This window comes from Athene noctua, chromosome 33 (genome assembly GCF_965140245.1).
Source record: "Athene noctua chromosome 33, bAthNoc1.hap1.1, whole genome shotgun sequence".
NCBI lineage: Eukaryota > Metazoa > Chordata > Aves > Strigiformes > Strigidae > Athene > Athene noctua.
Window position 1 is genome coordinate 941,819 of NC_134069.1, and position 22,846 is coordinate 964,664.

A 22,846-nucleotide genomic window follows, 5' to 3' on the forward strand; every position below is an offset into this window, starting at 1 on the left:
CACTGGCAACTAAATGGGGTGTGAGACACGGACTTTCCCTTCAGGGTGCCCAGCCCCTGGGCATGGTGAGCCCAAACTCAGAAACAAGGCTGATCTCCCGGGGGCTTTCCGCAGCTGAGCTCTGCCCGGTGTGGGGCTGCAGTGCTGAGGGTTGGGGTCTCACTGCGCTCCCCTCAGGTTCTCAGGAGCTGCAGGAGCACCCCCAGCTCTGGGGCACAGTGACAATCCCGCTTGGCTGCAGAGAACAGACCCAGCCATCAGGGCCAGAGTGTTCCGGTGCCCAAATGCCATGAAACAGGTTCCTTCTGCTCAGGGGTGCTGCCCCCTCCAGCGTACCCAGGCCTGGAATGAAGAGCCAAACCTCTACCAGCTGACAGAGTAAGGCAGAAATATTATACCTGTGGGAGGGCAGAGCTGGCGGGGAGGTGGCACGGGACAGGCACTGGGCTCTTCTCCCCAGTCCCCGCTTGGGGCACCTTGAGGCCATACTGCCCAGAGGCGCCCACCATCCTGTGTCCAGAAGATAACACTCCCCTCTTCTTCTTTACTTCACTTTCAGACCTTATTCCTCTGAGATGCGGGGCTGGAGCTTATCCCAGCGGGAGTTTGTCAGGGGCTGGAGGCTGTGTTTGCCACGCCCATGTATGTCACCCGTCACCGTGGGGGTCTTGCCCTGGGAACTCTGGTCTCCCATGGGGGCTGCCAGCAAGAAGGCTTCCGGGTGTGGGGCAGAGGGGTGTGTGAACCTCAGCTCCCCCCGGCTCCCCCCAGGGTCACCCCAGGGGTGGAGGAGCTCCCAGCAGGGAATGGGCCAACACTGCAATAGCAGAGGATGTTCCCAACATCTGCCTCCTCCCCGCTTCTGCTCCAGGGCCAGATCCTGCTGTCTGCAGGGCTGCAGAGCTGCGGCTGCTCCCCACAGGGAATCCGGCCAGAGTCCCAGCCCCGTGTGAACAGAAAGTGGCTCTGCACTCTATGCTGGGGCCTGCCCTGAGCACCAAGGGAACTATCTGCATGTTACCATCTCCCCTGGTCAGGCTGGGGCGCTCCGGGCCCTGTGGTCACCTTAGGCTCACTTCTATGAGCCAGAGCCCAGGGCTTCCCCTGACATGGCAGCTCTGTCATGGCCTCTGCACTGCGGGATCCCTGTGGCTGAGTCAGGGCCTGGGGGAAAGAGCAGCCGGAACCCGCGGGTGAGGAGACGGGTGCTCCCACCGGGGTACATCACGGGAACGATCAGAGAGACATTTTGACTAGGAACTGCCTGTGGCCAGCGGGATGGAAATATTTCTGTCACTAAGAGTATTCCCCAGGGACCACAAACCTCTGTCCTGAGACACGGCCCTTCCCTACCACTGAGTCTTTGTTCTCCGCTCCCCCGACCAGCCTCAGGAAATGCCCTGACACCTGGCAGGCAAGGACAGCCCTGGGTCAAAGCCCCCACAGACTTTTAATGAGAACAAATAAGGAGGCCCAGCATAAAAATGGGAATAAAACCAGAGGAAACACCCGCTGATTTCTGCTGCCCATGGGCCAAGGGAGTCGGTTCCCTGGTGCTCACGGCTCTCCCAGCTGCACAGACCTCTCCTCCCTCCCGCCTGCACCCAGCTGCAGGGCAGGGATGGGCTCTCCTGGCCGGGGGCTCAGGGACTGTTGTGCACCAAGCCACAGTGTCACAGGCGTTGGGTCCTCATGGGGATGTGCCACAGACACCTCTTCAGCATCATCATAGCCCATGCTCCCCGGGGACAGGGACGAGGTGTCTCCTTCAGCTCCAGGGACCTCGGCACTTCTCCGGGAGCGGGGGGTGACCCCTGCAAGCAGCAAAGCTGGACGTTTCAGTTCACCCTTGGCGTCTGTACCCCACCACCCTCCCTGCTCCTCACCACATTCAGCTCCTTCTCCCACCTCCAGGCCTTTCAAGGAAAACTCCCAGGCAGGTTCTGCCTTCCCAGGAGGTTTGGGCCTCAGTACAGTAGTGACATGGGGGGCAGCAGGGATGGCACCCTAGGAACAGCCAGCGCTGTCTTTCCCTCTCACCTCTGGGTGCATCCCTGGGGCCTGCTCCCTCCTCCGGCATCCTGGGCATTTCCCACTCTCCCTGCCCAGGCACAGCATCCTCCCCCAGATCAGAAACCTCTCGGGCGTCATCGTAGCCGTCTGCTGGGTGATCTCTGGGCAGGACAAGGACATCTGAAAGGAGAGGGGAGCTGGTGACAGAGAGAAGAGACGTCCTGCAGAGCAGAGGGTGGGAGGATGCGCAGGGACCCAGGACTGAGACACTGGGCTTGGCAGCACCACAGGAGATGCCCATGTCCTCCTCATCCCCAATGGTGACACTCAGCGACTCCTCTGTCCATCACATCTCTGCAGGGAGATCAACCCCTTCCTGCCAAACCCTGACTCAAAGTTGCTGCAGAGCTGCCCCAGGCCAGCCCCTGCCCTCACTCCTCAGGTGCCACATGGGGTGCAGGGGCAGGAAGAGAGGGGCTGTCCGGCTGGGACAGTCTGATCTGACTGGGAGAAAGCTTCTCTCTTGGGCCCAGGACCTGGATGCTCTCCCCACAGACCCCACGGACCAAGCACCAGAGGGACCATGGACTGGGGGGCTTCAGGGGATCAGCTCTGGGTTGGGGCCAGCAGAAAGGGTCCTGCAGATGTGCCTCCAGGGAGGACCCACACCCACCTGAGTGACCAAACGTGGCCTGCTTCTCCAAAGCTGGGCTGTAGCCAATCTCCTCATACACGGCCTCGAGGAAGGGCTCCTGAGCTCTCCTGGAGCCTGGGGACAGAAGCAGGGCTGGCACAGGGACAGGCAGAGGGGCAGTGGGATCTCACTGTGCTCCCCCAAACCAGTGCCTTGGGCCAGCCCAGGACTGCTCTGACAGCACAGCCCCACGGTGCTGCCCAGGCACGGCTGCCACATCCCCCGTGAGGGCAACATCGCTGTGGAGATCCTCTGGGGCTGCGTCGCCCTCGCACCATCCCTTTGAAGACAGCGCTCGTGTCCCTCTGGCCCTGGGTCATGTCCCCCTTACCTCACCCTGGAGCAGCTCCCACATGTCCTCTGCACCCGGAGCTTGCCCCTGTCTGCCCCACGGGTCCATAGTGGGGCCCTGTCCTGGGGGTGGGCAGGCCTGGGCAGAGGGACAGGCTTGGGCCTGACACCGTGGTGATGGGCCCTGCTGCCCCGCACTCCTCCTCGCACCTCCCTTGCCCCAGAGCCCCCTCCAGCAGTACCTAGAGCACTGCCAGCCTTGGCCGTCCCCGCTCTGCCACTTCTCTCCTCGCCCCATCGCTAGCTCCCCCCACCTCTGGGCTCTCTCCAGCCCTTGCAGCTGGTGGCCACGGACAGGCACTCAGTGGGGCAGGACATGAGAAGGTGGCAGCACACAGTCTCATCCCCCACTCTGCTTGTGCCCCTCGCTGACACGCCCCACAGCACCCCACAGCCCTTCCAGGAGGTATCTCCCCCTGGGACCTCTGGGGAAGGACCCACCTCTGCGCCCAGCCCTGGCGCTCAGCACTTGCCCAGCCAGGAGGGCCAGGAGCAGGCAGAGAAGGGCCCCCAGGATGATGCAGATGATGACGGGCACTGAGACACTCCCGCTGCTGCTCTGACGGCCTCGGGTGGCAACTGCAGGGGAGAGAACATGGGAGAAGTACAAGACGTGGGAGAGGTGGACGCAGAACCAGTCCTGACCCCATCACACAAGGCAGGATTAGCTGGGGGGCTCCAGGAGTGAGTGTGGGGAAGCTTCCACCCTGCTGACAAAATGAAAACTCTCCCTCTCACCCTCCCATCACCCCAGTGCCTCCTCCAGAGAGTTTCACAGCCCAGCAAGGAGCCCCTTCCATCCATCTGTGAGTCACAGCCTGGCCCCGGGGTTACCCAGCCTGAGGGGAAAGGCAACTTACCTGCCTGGGGAGGGGATGTTGCCATCCTGGGTGTCGCTGCAGAGGAGGAAAAGGAGAGCAGGGCTGAGACAGTGGGTGTGCGGAGAGCGGGGAGCCTCCTCCCAGCACACCATGGGGGTGTCTGTAGGTGGCCCTGACACATCCAACCCACATTGCCCCTCCTGTAGTGCCCAAAAGGGAGGCCAGGCCAAGGCCCAGCGCCCCTGCTCGGGGAGGCAGGCAGGATGGCACAGGCAGCCCAGGGGATAGCCCTGGGGCTGCAGGGCCCCATGGGCAGTGGCCAGAGCACATCCAGTACAACCGAGGCTGCTCCCTGCCTGGCACCAGCCTCCTGCACTCTGCAGGAACATTCTTGCTCTTGGGAGGTCGGGGCCATGTCAGGACCTCATGGACTAAAGGTCTTCCCCAGCTCCCTGCCAGTGCCCGACCAAGGGGTCCCAGCCCTGCCACTCACCTGAGCAGCGCACGGCAGCATCTTCCTTATGCCGGCAAGCACCGCCGTCCCCAGGCCGGGCACAGCAGTCCTGCAGGGACGGCTCCGTCCCCCGGCACTCCACCCGCTCCAGCCAGATGGGGCCCGTCCCCATCCCAAAGGCAGCCTCACGCAGGGCAGACTCCGCAGGGCCACAGCCCAGCTGCCTGCAGGCCACCTCGGCATCCCGCATGTCCCAGGAGTCGTCACACACCGTCCCCCAGGAGCCACGGTGCCAGACCTCCACTCTGCCCGAGCACCCGTCCTCACCGCCCACGGCACGAATCTTCTCCCTGCCTGCAGAAGGCAGAGACCTCCCATGGCACCAGGGCAGCAGGCAGAGCCCTGCCAGACACAGAGGGGCAACTCCTTACCGGTGCAGCTCGAGGAGTTGGGGCACGGGGCCAACGGGGCCAGGGGCATTTCTGGGCGTCCCCCTGAAGAAGGAAACACTGCGGTGAGGGGGCTGGTTTGGGGGACCATGCAGACGAGAGCGGGGCTGAGCTCTGCTCGGGCCTCCCTGTACCATCTCGGTCATGGCAGAACTGAGCTGCGGTCGTCCAGGGGACACGCACGGGACCGTGGGGGGACCCCGAGTGCTCAGCCCCAAGAGCTCCCTGGTTCGCAGCGCAGCAGTAGCTTGTCTATGGAGGGGAGGCTCTTCTGAAACCTGTCTGGTCTCTTCTGAGACCTCACCTGGAGATGCCTCTGCCTCCCCCAGGCGCTGCCGGCAGCCTGGGTGGCAACTGCTGCTGGACGGGTGTGGCTGTGGCCGTGTTTGTGCCACTGGCAGCAGAAGGGTCTGACACGGAAAGGAAAAGCCCCTCCCAGCTCTTTCTCTGTGCCTGGCCGTGGCCAGTGGGGAGCAGGAGCTGGGCTGACGGGAGTACCCGGGAGGATCAGAGTTACCGTTGCAGGTGATGTTGGTCTCCTCTCGCGGGTCTTGGCACGACTGTGGGTCCCAGGGAGTGGAGGGACACTGCCAGAAGGAGCCGGTGCTCTCCCCACACTGCACACGATCCAGCCAGGCAGGGCCAGACTCCCTGTAAGGCGGCTGGCGTCTTTCCAGGGTTCCTCCATCGCCACAGCCCAGCTCCTTGCACACCAGCGTCACCGTGTCGGGAGTCATCGAGTTGGAGCAAACGCTCCCCCATGTCCCGTTGTAGAAAACTTGCAGGAGCCCAGAGCAGCCGTCGCCGTTCTCCAGCCTCAGGGCCATGAACTCTGGGAGGAAAAGGCCCCAGAGGGGAACAGGCTGCCCTGGGGTGTGGGAGCCAGGACACCTCTGCACCCCCAGGCCCTCAGCCAGGCAGGGGCAGGGCCAACACGTCCCCTTTGCACCCAGGGCCAGAGAGAAGTCCCTGATGGACACACACCCCTGCCCCTCCCGAGAACCCTCGGGAGGGAATGAGCTCCCCAGGACCCCCAGTGGGACTGAGGGTGCCCAGGCACGGGTGCCCACAGGATGGGCTCGGGCAGGAGCTCAGAGGCAGCCAGGGACAGCCTCAGCCATGCCCGGCTCTCCCCGCGTCCTGGCCCCCCCAGGAACCAGGCTCCCACCACCGCTCCCGGCACAGACCTGAGCAGATGACTCCCGCATCCTCTTTGTGCCCGCAGTCGTGCTGCCCCCAGGGCCCAGCCGGGCAGTCCCAGAGAGCAGCTTCGGCCCCGGAGCAGTTCACAGCAGCCAGCCAGATCTGCCCGGAGCCTTCCCCGAAGCGAGCGGAGCCGGCTGCCTCCACTGCCCCTCCGCAGCCCAGCTGGTGGCAGACGACGGCGGCATCAGACAGGTCCCAGCCATCGTCACAGACCGTCCCCCAGACGCCCTGGTAGTAGATCTCCACTCTCCCCGCGCAGCGCCCGGCCCCGTTCGCCAGCCGCAGCCACCGGCTCCCTGCAGCGGGTACAAACCCCGGTTGCTGCCAGGGACCGCCTGCCCGCACAGACGTCACCCGGGGGCCTGCGCAGTGACACTCACCCCCGCAAACGACTCCCACGTCCTCCGCGACCCCTGCCGCCAGCGCGCTCTCAGGCAGGGAGGTGTTGCAGAGGCTCAGGCTGGCCTCGTGCCCTGCGCACCGGACCCCTCGCAGCCCCACGGGGCCCGTCCCTCGCTCAGCCTTTGGGGGGCTGTAGGCTGTCCCGGCCTCCCCACACCGCAGCTGCCGGCACACCACGCTGGCCTCCTGCACGTCCCACTGGTCATCCAGGACTCTGCCCCACGCCCCGTCCTGGAAGATCTCCACGCGTCCGTCGCACCGGCTCCCTCTGCCCACCAGCCGCAGGGATCCAAAGCCGGCCGAGCCTGGGGAGAGCAGAGATGCCACGGCCAAGGGCGGCACTGGGAGCGTGGCACCCTTCAGGGAGCGGGGCGAGGGGGGATTTCCCCACCAAACGGGACAAGATGGAGCCTGTGCTGAGGAGAAGCGAGGGCAAAGCCTGGGCCCTCCCTGCACCTCACAGCCAGGTCTGCTGCTGCTGGGGGCACCCAGGCAGCTCCTGCTGGGTGCTGGGACGAGGCTCTGCAGGGCTCTCTGCGGGATGGGATGTGGGTGTCTGCAGCCAGAGGGATGGGGCAGAGCCCTGCGGCCCTGTCCCGGGCTCCTTGCACAGTACGAGAACAGAGGAGCCCAGGCCTGGCGGTGTGGCACTGGGGCCTCAGCCCCTGCCCTGGGGGCAGATGCCTGCCTCCCTTCAGGCCTCAGCTCTCCCAAAGCGGAGCGCTCACTCTGAGCAGGGAAAGCCCTCCAGATGGCTCCTGGGGAAGCCAGGGCTTCTCCGCGGAGAAGGTCAGCCTGGTATGGCCACGGGAGCCCTGCTCTGGGTGGCCGTGATGCACACAGATGACAAACGGAGTGAACGCAGCATTCTCCTGGCACTCACCTGAGCAAATGACAGCAGCAGTGTTCCCTCGGGAGCACGGTGAGGCCCCCAGGGCGGTCACTGGGCACTGCTGCAGGTGGGCTTCAGTCCCGTCACAGTGGAAGGAGTCTCTCCAGACAGGGCCAGTCTCTCTCCCAAAATGCTCTCCCCCAGGAATGGACTCAGCAAACCCGCAGTTGAGTTGACGACAGAGAACGTGGGCGTCCGAGAGATCCCAGCGGGAGGCACAGAGGGTCCCCCAGGTCCCCAGCACCTGCACCTCCACCCTCCCCGCACACACTGCGCTGCCGTTCACCAGCCGGAACCCTGTGTACTCTGGGGACAGAGGAGGAGGAGAGAGGGTGGATGGGTGCTCTGGGACCCTCAGCAGCTGCCGGAGAGGCCAGAGGGACAACATGCCCTTGTGCTCCTTCTGCACTATTTTCCTGCTGCAGACAACCCCACCCACCCCTCCTGTCCTCACACCCGGCCCAGCGCGGTCCTTGCTCTGGTGCCCAACCCCCGGCACAGCCCCAGCGTTCAACACCCTCCCTGAGCCCTTACGTGTGCAGCTGACAGCAGCGCTGTTTGCGGGGCTGCAGGGCTGGTCCCCGCGGGACCCCCTGGGGCAGGAGGCCAGGAGGGATTCATTCCCCACACACTGCAGCTCTCCATCCCAGGCGGGACCCGCCCCTTCTCCAAAGGGACTTCCTCCAGGGACAGGCAGGGCTGCGCCGCACTGCAGCTCCCTGCAGAGCACGTCCGCAGCTTTGGCACCAAAGTGGGAATCACAGACAGTTTTCCACTGGTCCCCGTCACGGATCTGCACACGGCCTGAGCAGCGGCTCTTCACTTCCAGCAGACGGACAAATCCTGGAAAAAACCCAAAAGAGCTGGGAGTTCCCAGAGCCCTCTGGCAGTTACATGCCCACATCCCACATCCCCTCCAAGCAAGCCGTGACCAATTCTCCCATTGCACAGCCCAGAGGAAGCTGCTGGGGGAGTGTTGGTGACACAAACACATCCCGGCCCCCTTGCACCCCTCCACTGCTCCATCACAGCACTCAGGGGGCTGTGTCTGGGACAGAGCCACAGCAGACCCTGCAAACCATGTGGGTGCCTTTGGGACCGAAGTGTGAGTCACAGACAGTTTTCCAAAGGTCCTCATCAAGGGTCCCTCTACGTCCTCAGGAGGGGCTGTCCCCTCAGAGCAGCTGCAGAGATTCTGGAGCAGCCAAAGACCCCTGAGAGTTCCCACAGCCCTCTGGCAATTCCCTGACCGATCTCCCAGGTGGCCACAGACAAAAATCCCCACGACATCCCCAGCTGCTCTCAGGGGGTGCTGATGGCCCAAACACATCAGCCCCCACCCTGCTGCTCCTCAGAAATCAGCACAGCACTCGTGGGCTTGCTTCTCTCCCCACAGCCACAGCCACAGGAATCTCTCAGACAAAGTGCTGCTGCCCCAGAGACCTTGGGCTGCCCAGTTCTGGTCCCTGGGCACTGTCACACCCAGAGCACTTGGGGTTCAGGGAAATGGGCCCTGGGGTGTTCCGTTTTGCAGCTTGATCTAGTCCACTGAGCTCAGGGAGATGCATGAGGAACCCCTTGGTGACATGAGAAACAGAACCCATTGCCACATGGGTCTTGTGCTGTTGGGGCGCTGCTGAGGGACGGGACAAATCACAGGTCTAAATTACAGTGAGGCTGTACTTGCAATCGGTGACTGTGCCACCACCCTGCTCAGGCGCCTACCCAGGAAAGAGGTTCTCAGCCACGGCCAGAGTGCACTGCTGGGCATGCACGTCCCTGCCCGTGGCCGGGCAGAAAGCCGGAGAGTGGAGAGAAGAGCAGCCCTGGGCTTACACGAGCTCCCGGTGCAAGGGCAGGCACAGAGCAGAGACAGCAAGTGCTGACAAATCCCCCGTGGCACCGAGCAGCCAGGGGCTGGGGCAGGCAGGAGAGGCTGGGCAGCAGGTCAGCACTGCCTGGCGGGGCCATGTCCCCATGCTCCGGCTCTCATGGGGTGACCTGGGAGAGGAACGAGGAGCCACGTGCCACCCTGCTCTTCTGACCAAGCCCAGCGCTTCTCCTCTCCATGTAACCCCTTTTCCACCGCGAAGGGACTCGTGACTGCCAGGGGGCACAACCCAACAGCAGCTATCCATCTCATGCCCTCGGCCAGGACTGTGGGTGGCCACAGGAGTCACTTGTGGTGCCTCTGGCACGGGGGCACGTGGCCCTCAGCACTGACAGACAGGTCCTGGGTGAACAGGAGGAGAGAGATGGGAATCGACAGACAGGGCAGGACAGGGATGGAGGGTTCATCTGCGGCACCTCAGGGGCCAGGCACCGTAAGGGCAACCCTGGGCAGGGTCCCACTGGCCTTTCCCCAGGGACTGGGGCACCAGTGATGACAGTGCCAGCTCAGCAGTGTGACCAGCGACATTGGGCACTGCTCTGGTGCCTGACGGCTGATCCCTGAGGGCACTGCCAGGTTCCTTCCACAATCCCACCCCCAGAGATGAAAAATAACGTGTCCCCTTACCTGAACAGATCACTCCAGCATCATGAGTATGATCACAGTCATTTTCACCCCATCCATCGTGTGTGCAGTCAGACAGGGCAGATTCGGTGCCATTACAGTCAACATCATCCATCCAAATGGGACCAGTTCCTGGCCCAAAGTGTCCGTACTGAGGAGCTTCAAGAGCAGACCCACAGCCCAGCTGCTTACAAACCACTGCTGCATCATTCATGTCCCAAGAGTCACCACACACTGTTCCCCACTTGCCCTGTTGTTTCACCTCCACTCTCCCAGCACAGCGACTGCCGCCATCCGCCAGCCTCACCTCCACAGCACCTTCAAACACTGACACAGGAACAGTCAGGACAGCGCTGAGCCCCAGCGCTGGGGGTCTGGGGGAAGCCCTGTCCAGGTTCCCTTGGGGGAAGCCCCACTTCCCTTGCCTCCACAACCTCCCCCTGCTCAGGCTGGGTCTCACCCTGACTCCAGGGCAAGGGTGAACAGCCCACACCCCTTCCCAGGTACCCCTGAGGCTGGCTGTGCCTCTGGGGTCACAGAGCAAAGAGCCACCAGTTTAGCCACCACCCGCTCACAAGGAACAGAGCTGGCAGAGCCCGGGCTCCAGGAAGGGTGCCCAAGGGTGGCAAATCCATGGACACACCCAGGCACTAACGGCCACAACCGTGGGAGCCCTGCAAACAGAAAAGCCCTTCTCCCCTTCAGAGCCGCACAGGCTCAATGAACCTGTTCACCGTCCCCCTTGTCACATTGACACTCGGGAAGAAGCCCCATTTCCAGAGGGATCCCTGTGGGGCTCCTTGGCCCCAGGACATTGTGACAGGACAGCCGGCATTGACCCCTGCACAGCTGCACCCAGAGGAGCGGCTACAGTCACTACGGGCACACAGTCCCTCTGTCCCCATCCTGACCCTTTCTGCAGCCCTGCACCAAACTCCTGAGCAGAGAACACAAGTGGGACATTGGCTCCTGTCTCTTTTCCTGCATAACTGAGACTGCAGAAGACAAGGTCACCCCTCCTGGTCTCATGCCAAGGCCCGCACAGCCCCTGCCCTGCTTCCCTGCCCCCGGCACAGCCCCAGCGTTCAACACCCTCCCTGAGCCCTTACGTGTGCAGCTGACAGCAGCGCTGTTTGCGGGGCTGCAGGGCTGGTCCCCGCGGGACCCCCTGGGGCAGGAGGCCAGGAGGGATTCATTCCCCACACACTGCAGCTCTCCATCCCAGGCGGGACCCGCCCCTTCTCCAAAGGGACTTCCTCCAGGGACAGGCAGGGCTGCGCCGCACTGCAGCTCCCTGCAGAGCACGTCCGCAGCTTTGGCACCAAAGTGGGAATCACAGACAGTTTTCCACTGGTCCCCGTCACGGATCTGCACACGGCCTGAGCAGCGGCTCTTCCCCTCCACCAGACGGACAAATTCTGGAAAAAAACCAAAAGAGCTGGGAGTTCCCAGAGCCCTCTGGCAGTTACATGCCCACATCCCACATCCCCTCCAAGCAAGCCGTGACCAATTCTCCCATTGCACAGCCCAGAGGAAGCTGCTGGGGGAGTGTTGGTGACACAAACACATCCCGGCCCCCTTGCACCCCTCCACTGCTCCATCACAGCACTCAGGGGGCTGTGTCTGTCTCAACAGCAGCACTATTCAGACAAACTGCGGCTGCACAAGGTGCCCTGTGCTGCCTGGCATGGTCCCCCAGCACCGCAGAGGTGTGCGCAGTTGGGGTCCAGGAGAAGTGACCCAGATGATAATGACTGCGGCAGCCTGCTCAGTCCCTGCAGTGTATGGGACCAGGTGGGACATTCACCTTGATGCAGCCGTAAATCGAACCAGCTCCCAGGGGTATTCTGGGACTTTGGGATGTTCCTGTTAGCAGGGGGATTTCAGAGAGCACAGAAATGGTGCAGCTGTTACCATGTCTGGTGCCTGTGCAGCCCCCTCCAATGGCTGCTCTGAGGGGGTGTCGTCAGCCAGGGACACAGGACTCTGCCAGAGAGCACAGGTCCCAACACGACAGCCAGGCAGAGGGGCAGGGCAGCGGCACACGCCCCTGGGCCCACACTGGCTCGGAGGGTCACGGCAGGCAGAGGTGAGAGTCAGCGAGTGTTGCCCAAGCCCCTGTTTCATGGGGCAGTGTGGGGAGCTGTGGGCAGGCAGGAGGGGTTGGGCAGCAGGGCAGCACTGCCTGCATGGGGCCCTGTCCCTGCAGGGCTGTCACGGCCCCAGGGATGTCCTCGTGCCAGCCTGGGCACGCGGTGATGCAGTAGGGAGCAGCCAGAGCCAAGCAGCTGCCAAGCTCCGAGGCCTCACAGTGCCGCATCCCCCAGGCGAGCCCCGGGGACAGGAGGCGCAGGGCTGTGTGCCGGCCCGCTCCTCTGCCCAGGGCCAGCGCCCATGCTCTCTGAAAAGCCTTTTGGTTCAGTCGAGGTACTCGTGCCTGGGAGGGGGGTGACCCAGGGGACCAGCCGTCTCATGCTGTTCCTCCAAGGTCTGGTGTCTGTGAAAGTTCCCCCCAGGTTTCTCCAGCACAGGGACCCTCAGCATTGCTGGCTGGGAACTGGCAGAATGGGTGCAGAGCAGTGGTCAACAGTGGACACACTGGGGCAGGGATGGAAGGTTCATCTGCAGCCCGAGACAGTGACTGAAGGGGCTGAGGCCCTGTGGCAGGGTCAGGTCACCCTGGGGTAGGCTCCCTCCGGGCTTTCCCCAGGGGCTGGGGACATCAGCAATGACAGTCCAAGCTTGGCAGCGTGACCGGCCACACTGTGCTGTGCTCCAGCACCCGCTTGGTCTCTCTGAGGACAGAGACAGATCCCTTCCACCCTCCCAGCACCAGAGGTGGGGAATACCTTGTCCCCTTACCTGAGCACATCACTCCAGCATCACGGGCATATTCGCACTCATGTTCACCCCATCCGCTGTGTGTGCAGTCAGACAGGGCAGATTCGGTACCATTACAACCGACATTATTCATCCAAGTGGGGCCAGATCCTTCCCCAAATTCTCCATATTTAGGAGCTCCAACAGCAGACCCACAGCCCAGCTGCTTACAAACCACTGCTGCATCATTCATGCTCCAGTAGTGACCACACACGGTCCCCCACTGGCCCTGGTGTTTCACCTCCACTCTCCCAGCACAGCGACTGCCGCCATCCGCCAGCCTCACCTCCACAGCTCCTGCAAACACCGACATGAGATGGGTCAGGAGAGCACCAAGCCCCAGCACTGCGGGTCTGAGGGAAGCCCCAGCCCGGGTAGTGTCAGAGGTACCAGGGTGGGAGCCCACTCACCCCCAGGCTGTCCCCAGGGCACTGCAGGGGTCCCTTCTCTCCTCATGGGCTGTGCAAGGCTGGGGGTGACAGCTCCAGCCCTGATGGGTCATTTGCCATCCCACCACACAAGGCATCTTTTCACAGCCCAGTGGCTACCTCCCTCCTGCCCATGGCCACCCGCACATGGCCCAGCCCTGCACTGGGCCCCTGCTCCTCCCCAGCACCCCCTGAACAGCCCCATGTGCCCAGGCCTGCAGCTTCCCATGCAAACTGCCTGCCCCAGCACCATCCAAACCCACCGCCATGCCCAGGGCTTTCCCTGTTCCCACTGAGAGGATCCGGAAGGTCCCTGCACCCACATCCCCTCCTCACCCCCGGTGTCAGCCCAGTCCCTGCACTGGGCCGGGCCCCCCGGCAGGATGTCCCTCTATGGTAGATGCCCCAGTCCCCTTCTCTCAGTGGGGTACAAACTGTCCCTGTGGGGTCAGGGCTCCCCTGGAACAAGGGGGCAGGGAGCAGCACACAAACCCTTCGGGGCACCCGAGAGATTGGCTGTGCCCTGGGGGATCTCTGGGGGCTGCCATCACCCACTAGGCCACCACCGGCTCCAGAGGCTCAGTGACAGGGAACAGGGGGTCCCAAAAGGAACCCCAGGACAGGGTGTCTGTGAATCCAGGCAGGCACAGGCTGCCCTAAGCAGCAGAAGCCTGGAGAAGGAGATGATGCTCTCTCCCACCCAGGTGGGCACAGGGCCCAGGGACTGAGCACATTCGCCCCTCATCTCAGTAGCGCCTGCAAAGAGTCCCCATTCCCCGACAGATCCCGATGACCACGCTGGTACCCGCTGGCCCTGGGCTGTGGGACAAGGGAGATGGCACTTACCCCTGCACAGCTGTACCCAGAGGAGCAGCCACAGCACCTGAGGGGACAGGAGTCCCTCTCTGCCCATCCTGAGCCTCCTGCCCCGCCCGCACGTCCCTGCTGCGCCACGCTCCCTGCCACAGCTCCTGGGGACTCGTGGGGACAATGACGACGGGAGGGCAATATCTCTCTGCACTGCCAGCCCAGCTACAGGAGGAGCCAATCACAGCAGCAGCCCCTTTTTAGACATTATCGGGAGCGATCTCCCCTCCGACACAGCCCAGCCCTCCAATGAACTTCTCCAGTGCCATTCATGACCATATATGAGGGATGGCTCCGCTGCAGGTGTCACGTCACGGTGGCGGTGGGGCGTCACAGGACAGGGTCAGTTGTAGTGGGGGAAATGGGTTTTTCATGCCTTGAAGCCTGCTGTGTGGACCAGGAGCGCTGAGCATCTCCTACACTGGGCACATCCAGGAGCCCAAGGTGCGCGTGTCCAGCCATGCCCCTGCCATGGGAACCGCAGGGCTGGGACTGCCCCGGGGGCTGTGTCAGGACGGGAAGGAACCAGCCCCTGCCCCTGCTTCAGACCCCTCTGTGCTGGGAGCAGCAGCTGGGAAAGGGCCTTAGCCCAGGCCAGAGCCCATCCCCGGAGCGCTGGCTCACCCGCCCCTCCCTGCAGAGCCCCAGGGAAGGGCCCTGCCAGTGAGCTGGAGCTGGAGCTGGGCCCTGTCCCTGTCCCGGCAGCAGACACACAGCTCAGACATATCCCTGACTCTCGGCATGTCACCGAGGGGCCGTTATTCCCCACGGGTGGCTCGGGAGCCGCAGCCTGCAGGTGCACAAACCACAGCCCACGTGAGCTCGCCGCGCTCCCTGCGCTCCCCCCGCAGAGCCCGGGCAGGAAGTCTGTGGTTTCCTCCTGGCGCCGAGCCCAGGCACATCCCTGCGGTGCCCCCGAGCCACCCCACGGGGACAGCTCCAGCCAGGGCTGCAGGGGCTGCTCCTTCGGCCTCGCAGACACGGGGCCGGGCAGCTCCTGCCCCTGCGACGCCCCTCTGAGGCACACGGCCGCTCTGCGCTCAGCCCCACGGCCACGGGGGGCATCGGTGACGGGACCTCACACCCTCCTGTGGCCACCACTGTGTGCCCAGGAGTCACACTGACAGTGACCTCACACCCTCCTGCCGCCACTGCTGGGTGCGCGTGCGTCACGCTGTCACACGCGTGTGCGGCGTAGGGACTTCTGCTGGCCATGGTTCTTCCAAAAAGCCACATCTGGGCACGCTCTAAAGATCCTTTGGTGACATCGGAAGCACCCACACAAGCGATGGGCCAGATCCTGGCCTGTCAGCTGCTCAGGCACCAGCGACATCACAAGCTCACACACAGCCAGGGGCTGCTCCTGGCCTATCTGCTACTCAGCCCCCGGCGATGTCACAGCATCCGCCCCTGCTCTTGGCCTGCTCCTGGCCTATCGGCCGTTCAGACACCAATGACCTCAAACCCGCCGACACAAACTCTGGCTCTGCCCCTGCCCTGTCAGCTGCTCAGGCAGCGGGGACATGATGAGCACCTACACATGCCGTGGGCCTACTCCAGGCCGAGGAGCTGCTCAGGCGTGAGTGACCTCATCAGCACAGACACAGCCGTGGGCCTGCTCCTGCCCTGTCAGCTGCTCAGGCAACAGTGACCTCAAAACACCCTACATGTATTTGTCGTGGTGTGACCCCAGGCAGCAGCTCAGCCCAACAGTCCTCACGCACTCTTTCATTAAATACAAGTTAGTTCTATCCCAGCCAAAACCAGTACAATGCCAGCTGCCTGCTCCTGCCCTGTCAGCCACTCAGGCACCAGTGACCTCACGAGTACAGGTACACCCATCGCCATGTTCTCACTGGTGAGGTACTCGGCCTCCAGTGACCTCACATGCCCCTGTCGAGGCCGTGCACCTGGTCCCGGCCAGTCAGCTGTTCAGCCAGCAGGGACATCACAAGCACAGTCCCAAGGCATTTGTCTCCCTCTTGCCTATCAGCTCCTCAGACACCTCTGACCTGACCACCACGCATCCCTCCGCTTGTGATCTGCTCGCCTACAAGGGAAGCAGGCACAAGTGACCTCGCAAGCTCTGACACAAGTCATGTGCATGCGCTTGGCCTATCAGCTGCTCAGGCACCAGCAATCTCACAAGCCCTACCGTATTCAGCACATTTACACCCAGCACCCCCTTCCCCATCCCCTGACATGACACACACACACACAGAGCAGACTGGCTTTGGCTGGTGTGGCTCAGAGGGACCTGGACCAGTCCCAGCACACGCCTGACTCCTCCCCTCACTCAGTCAGCCAGAGCTATTCGGGCCATTCAGTCCGGTTACCAACCGAAGGACAAGGACATTTCTGTAGCACCAGCCTGCACCCCACAGTGCTCCTAGAGGCAGCTGTGAGACCCCCCCAGCCATGGGGAAAGGGAGTTCCCCACCAGCACCCTACCCCTCTCTTTGGCACCTCCAAATCCAGTCTGTGGTTCCTGGGCTAACTGGCGAGTTCCTCTGGCTCACATGGTCTTTTCTGGGATCCCCTCTGGGCCGTTTCACTACTGTCCCCATGCACATATTCTTCTGGAGTTGGCATTTTGTCCTGCTTTCCCATGTTCGCAGACAGTGTTGCCTGTGCCTTGCAGCACCAAGAAGAGCTCAGAGTCTGCCCCAGTCTACGCTGCCTGGCCGTCCGGCAGGGCTGGGCTGCTGGGGCCTTCCAGTCCAGCTGGCAGCATCAGGCTCTTCTCTGGCTGTGCCAGGAATGGTGCTGAGGGCCCCTTAGTGGTGTGCTGGGAGGGGCCATTGCCCTGGGGCATCTTCCAGCTTGTCTGTGTCCCCCCACCTTCTTGAGGTCCCCCCCAGCCCAGACACGTCCGGACTTCTGCAGCCTGGTGAGGTAGGGGTGGCTGAGGGATCTGGAGCTCTTAGGCCCATCGGTGTGGAGGCTCCAGGCAACACAGGAGTAGCCTGAGAGTGACCGAGGGGGGATTTCAGAGATGATGGAGATTTTATTTGTAGTAAGATACAGCATGAGAAGGAAGTAATGCCACACAGTGCAGCTGGAGTGGCCCAGACTGCGCACACAGCAATATCAGTCGAAGGGCAGTGCTGTGGTGTGACGAGTCACCCAGAGGGAGACTGGAGCAGCCCCAGGCTTTGTGTTTGCAGGAGCAGCCAGGGAGGACGGAGAGATCTCAGTAAAGGAGGGAAGATGCTGAGCCGAGAGCAGGGTGTGCTAGCCGGGTGGATGTCTCCAGCCTGCAGAGAAAGAGGTGCAGGTGTGGGACATGGTGGGACAGCCTGTGGTGGAGACGGTCGAGGGATGAAGTCTGAAAATCCCCCAACAGGAGATGGGCTCTTTCGGCCCTTGGCTCCGGCTGCTGTCTCAGCCACAGATGCCATGAGGAAGCCCCTTCCCCTTCCAGCACTGGGTGAGATAGGGAATTTAAACAATTTGAGTTAGACGGCGCAGGACTGAGGAGCTTGCGCCAAGATGAGGGGGCTATGCGCGAAGACATACCAGGGGCTGACAGTGTTGCTAAGATATTATCTTCTGGCTCAAACAGGAGCTTCCTATTGTCCTTGAAGTAGTGCAAATCAGCAATAGATCACCTCAAATCCTAACACTAATTGGCCTTGCGGTTTAGCTAGGAGCCAGGGAACAACTGAGGCTGCGCACAAGGATAGGGTAAAGAGTTCATCAGCGAGGAAGAGGAGATACTTCATCTGTACGACCCCCGCCCAGGAATTTGCAACCACCAAAGGAGCTCAACGCGCAGACGCAAGAGGAGGAGACCTAATTACCATGAGAAGCGAGGGGAGGCGGGGAAATATTATGTTTATGTATAAGCATTCTATGAATATGCATTATTATGTAATATATAGGCAGGATGAGAGCTCTAAGGGGCGCACATGCTTGTGGAGGAGCGATCCCCCATGCGCCCGGCGCTGAATAAACATACCTACTTTACAACTTCACAGTTGGAGAGTTAGTTTTTTCCGCAAGTCACTGGGGAAGGGGAACGCTTTGCTCTAAAAACCCAAACTTCTTCATGGTTCTGAATTTGTTTTCAAAAAAAGAGGTTTTCTGTCACAGCTGGGGCTGTGCAGACGTTCTGCTGTGTGACTGTGCTGTCCTTTTCCCTTGAACTCGGGGGGTTTTGCTCTCTGCAGGGGTCTGTGGTGTCTGCGGGGTTTACCTGTCAGGTTTCCCCAGGGAAAGGGAATTTTAGTCCTTTATTTTTACTTCAGGTGGGAAAGAAGTGACACATTTCATATTCTCTGCTCTCTGTGGGGATTTGGGGGGTTCAGCCTGATGAAACACCTCGGAGCGGTGCTGCAGAGGGTGCCGGTCACCAGAGCCGAGAGGTGCTGCTCAGGAACCGGCATGAAGCCCGAGGGCGAGAGCTGGCCCAGGCGGGCTCTTGCCTTCTGGCTGTGGGACAGTGTTTCCCAGCTGGGAGGTGCTGGGAGAGACGTGGGGGGTGAGCAGGGGTGTGCTGGAGCCCAGCCCCTCTGCAGAGCCCGGCTGCTCCTCTGGCTTTCTGCACAAAGGTCAGTGTCTGTGCAGAGCTTCTACTTCACACCTAACTCACTGAACACGCTGAACTAACCTGACCATAGAGAAGACTGAGGTGAAGAGACCTGTTCTGTCAGTATTGGGTCCAGTGTCTGAACTGTAGTTCTCCCAAGAAGCAGCAGAAGGAGGGGTGTTCCTGCATCCATTCCCGCTCTCTGCTCTGGGATGCTGGGCCCACAGCCCTGCCAGCTGCCGGGTGCAAGGCAAAAGGTCTCTCTTCATTAAAATGACTTGTCTCATTTCAGAAACTGCCCACACAGAGTTCAGAGTTGTACTTTCCATATTCTGTTTGCACACTCGGAGAGAAGCAGTGGGGGGGTTTCAGGGCTGTGCCTGTGAAAGAGGCTTTAGGAGATTCTTGCCTCTCAGATGGGTGATGAAGAGGGTGAGAAAGTCATGGATATTGTTGATGTTCCCCAAAGCAGTTTGCTTTTGTGTAGCTTCTAGCCAGAGGCTGAATATTCGCAGTCTGATTTGGCATCAGCCTCGAAGCCTTTTTTTCCCGGTATGATGTGTGTGCACAGGAGCTGTCTCTTCCATTGTCACGGTTCTCCCTGTAGGTAAATGCTGCACCCGTCTGTACAGATGCTGGGCAGAGCAGAAGCTGTAGTGCCAGTCCACAACGGCAGCTCGGTGCTGGGATCCTGCTGCAGCTCTCCCAAGTGAGGAGGTTTTTGTTTGTTGGTCACGGATGTGTTAGAGGAATTTCCCAGGTTTGGTATCTAATGGGAAACCCCGGGGATGCTTCAGGGTGTCAGGTCTGGTGAAAGATGGTCCGTGTCGGAGTGGCTGCCTCAGTCCTGTGCGCTGGCTCCCCGCAGGGCGGCATCGACACCTGCCAGGTAGGAGCCTGCGACAAGGCAGCGCCCAGCGGCACCGGCAGCCCCCTAGAGCCGCCCAGACACCCCCCGGCACGGGCTGTGCCTGGCCAGTCGCCCTCCCACCACCGCTGGGTCCCCACCGCTGCTGGGGCTCCCCTTCCCCGGCTGCAGGTCCTTGCCCAGGGCCCCACTTGCCCCAGAGGCCCGGGACTCTGCCCAGAAAGCCCACCCAGCGCTCCTGGCAGCCCCGAGGTCCGGCTCCCAGCCCTGCAACATCCCTCTTGCACCCGGCCAGCGTCGCTGTGCAGAGATGAGCGCCAGCCCTACCCCACGGGCCCACCACCCCCTCCCAGACAAGGTCCTGTCGGCCCCAGCACCTGAGCAGCGCCTCTGTGCCGCGGACACAGCTCTGGGGGTGCTGGCAGAGAGAAGGAGCCGGCCCCAGTGCTGCCAGCGGCCACCCGACACCACCGTGACCCTCTTTCCTCCGTCGCAGGGGGACAGCAGCGGTCCTCTCGTCTGCAAAGACAAGAGTGCTGACTACTTCTGGCTCGCTGGGGTGACCAGCTGGGGAGAGGCTGCGCGAGAGCGAAACGGCCCGGAATCTACACCTCCACTCAGCACTACTACGAGTGGATCCTGGAACAGATGGGGCTGTACTGGACACCAAGGGCGGCTCCAACGTCACGGCCATGGAGTCCTTCTCTCAGCGCCTCAACCCCTCTTCAGAGGCCCAGCCCAACACCAGCACAGTCGGGCTGGTTTAGCTCCTGCCCCTTTCCCCTCCAGCAGCTGCTGCAATTCTTTACCCGGCTGCAGGGGCTCCTGCAGATCCTAAAGGGAACAAAGGCTTGAGCAGCAGGAGGAAGAGGATCCAGCGCAGGCGGCAGCGGACCAGGGCCATCTCCTGCTGGGACACTCCCTGCCTGCGGACCCAAAGGCAGCCTCCGTGTCAAAGGCCTGCTCCGTCCTGCCCACGCTCCTCTGAGCGCACACAAACGCTCAGCCTGACTTAGTGGTTGAAATAAAGTTGCCGAGTTTCCCAGCTCGCCACGCTGCAGGCCAGTTCAGTCTCCTGTGCAAGGCAAGGACTTCCATGCCTGGCACCTGCAGGGTGAGGCTGCAGGCAGCCACGTCGGGCACAAAGGGAAAGAGTCCCTCCAAAGGGCTGACCCCGGCCTGGTCGCAGAGGAAGGTGCTCAGAGCCACCCGGCACGGAGGGGACTGGCACATCGGGGCAGAGAGGGGACAGGAAAATGGATGTGACACGCAGACAGCTCTGGGGCACGTGCACACACACACACACACACACCCCCCACGCGCACAGGCAGCGCGTGCACACGCTGCAGCACGCACGCACGCGGGATGCAGCCACCCGCACCCCCGCACGCACGCTTGCCAGCAGAGCAGGGTAATGGGGGGAGCAGAGCAAAGGATCCTCCTGTCGCCGACCCCTTGACAGTCTGCAGCTGCTCTCCATGGCTCATCGCCACCCAGACTGAGAAGGCTGAAGGGGTTCGGTTCTCCTGGAGTCGGGGCCAAATAACGGGCACTTGTCGCCGCACATCTGCACTTGGGACTCGTCCACGTCTGACTGACACGACCACGGCTGTGTAACACAGCGCAACACCCACAGTCTGTCCTAACACTCGATAACCGCGCCCAGAGGGCACCGCTCATGAAACAGCAGGGCCAGGCCTGAGGCAGAGATCTGCCCAGGGCAGGGGGAACGGGGAGGAAGATGCCATGCTGGAAGCGCTGGGCTCCTGAAGCTGACGGCAGCACGGGCGCCATCCGGACAAAAAGCTCTGCCGGCTCATTCCCATGGAGTAATTAGCGGGAGGTTTCGCTTTCTGTATGTGTGAGGTTGTCCTGTCCCTTGCTAGAGGGGGGTGTCTCGTGCAGGTGGGCAGTAGGGGACGTCCCGATGGACTCAGCCCTGGCAAATCAAAGCTGTGTCCTAAGGACAGAAAGCAGAGCTGAGCTGAGAGACGGGAGCACTGGGAAAGCCACGGCCTGACGGCCAGGCCAGAAGAGCAGAGCTCTCCAGCCTCCATCCGAAGGGGCCACTCCCAAAGTGCCTCCTGCCCTCTGGTCAGTAAAGCCGTCCCTGACAGAGCGGGGACATCTCTGAGAACGGGCCCGACACCTCCACTAGGAACAGCAGACGAGCCCCAGGTGTCTTCAGCACAGGGTGGGCTGCATTATCGACAGCCAGGGAATTAACTAAATGCCGTTCGACTCATTTGCCTGCTTCATCTGGAGCACTTTTAAATCCCCATACACGGATCCAAGGTGCCGGAGGAATTTTAACCAGGATGCTAAACAGTGGTCAAGAAAGGGATTTTAAATAGACAAATGGAACTTCCTTCAGTGTTGAAGGAGCTGTGAATGAACTGCTCATCCACCCTGGGTACCAGCTCTTGATAGAAGGAAGATTTATTTGGCTCCATCTTGCTTAAAATACTGAGCTGAATCCGCAGATCCTGTCCTGGAGGAAGAGGTGACCCTGCCCTGAACCTCTGTGCAGCCCCAAACTGCTGCTGCAGGTTAAGGGCCAGAAGCAAAACAGACCAAAGAATGAGCTGACAGAAACTGCTGGGTTTGGAGGCCTGGTATCCCCCTCCCACAAGACACGTCCCAAGACACCTGGGCTAAAGGATTGTTCCTTCCAGTACCAGAGGTCCTACAGTCAACGCCCTTGTTTTCTCCGGGGTTTGGTCACCAGAGAGCTGCCCACCAGCCCCTGGGCAGAAGAGCACACATCCTAATTAAAGGCAACACGTAAAAGCCCAAAACAACAGAAGTCGAGATTCATTGGTGGCATCTGGCAAGTGACAAAGATACAGCAGCTTCTGGTAACAATTCCTTGAAGGGAAAGCCAGAGTTGAGAGGCATCCCCGCTGGGAGGCTCTTACAGAGGAGAGTGTCAAACAGCGTCAGCTGGCAGGTTTGGGCGTTGTCTGGGAAATGTCAAACCCTGTCAAGTACCACAGAGCTCTCTGCAGCCAGGCCCAGCGAGGGACTCCTGTGGGCTCACCTCTGAGAACACAGAGCGATGGGCCCCCAGCCCTGCCGACAGAAAACACCTTCTGAGCAGCGGGCGCAGAGAGTACAGCGCCCTCAAACCACCAAAGCAGCCAGGTCAGCCCCCGGACACCCAGCGTCTCCCCGCAGCACCTGCAGCCACGTCTGCAGCCCAGCCCTGCTGTCAGGAGTCCGCTCGGGCTGGGCGGGTCAGCGCCCGCACGTGGGGGTGCTGATGTCACCGTTCTACGGTGACCGCCAGAGCTGATCCTGCCCATGTATGGGGGTCCTGATGTCACAATGGCCGCTGTGCCCCACGGCAACAGGCCTGTAACAAGGGTCGCTGGGCTCCAGCCGTGCGTCAGTGCGACCTGGGAGGTGAGGAGAGGGCAGGGGAGGGATGGGGCTGGTCGGGGGCTGCTGAGGGAGGAGTGGGGGGTCCCACACC

At 61.8% G+C, this 22,846-nt stretch overlaps 1 protein-coding gene across 1 annotated transcript; it reads right to left on the bottom strand.

The window, feature by feature from the left end:
• Positions 1–1,557: 1,557 nt before the first annotated feature.
• On the bottom strand, positions 1,558–15,820 carry LOC141972456 (scavenger receptor cysteine-rich type 1 protein M130-like). Its single transcript, XM_074930326.1, is given in 18 exon segments — positions 1,558–1,814; positions 2,041–2,193; positions 2,687–2,782; positions 3,500–3,637; positions 3,919–3,954; positions 4,373–4,687; positions 4,765–4,827; positions 5,300–5,614; positions 5,970–6,284; positions 6,369–6,695; positions 7,274–7,588; positions 7,817–8,125; positions 9,801–10,124; positions 10,907–11,215; positions 12,660–13,134; positions 13,136–13,289; positions 13,291–13,496; positions 15,797–15,820. Coding segments are annotated over 18 exon segments (4,131 nt in total).
• Positions 15,821–22,846: the final 7,026 nt, after the last annotated feature.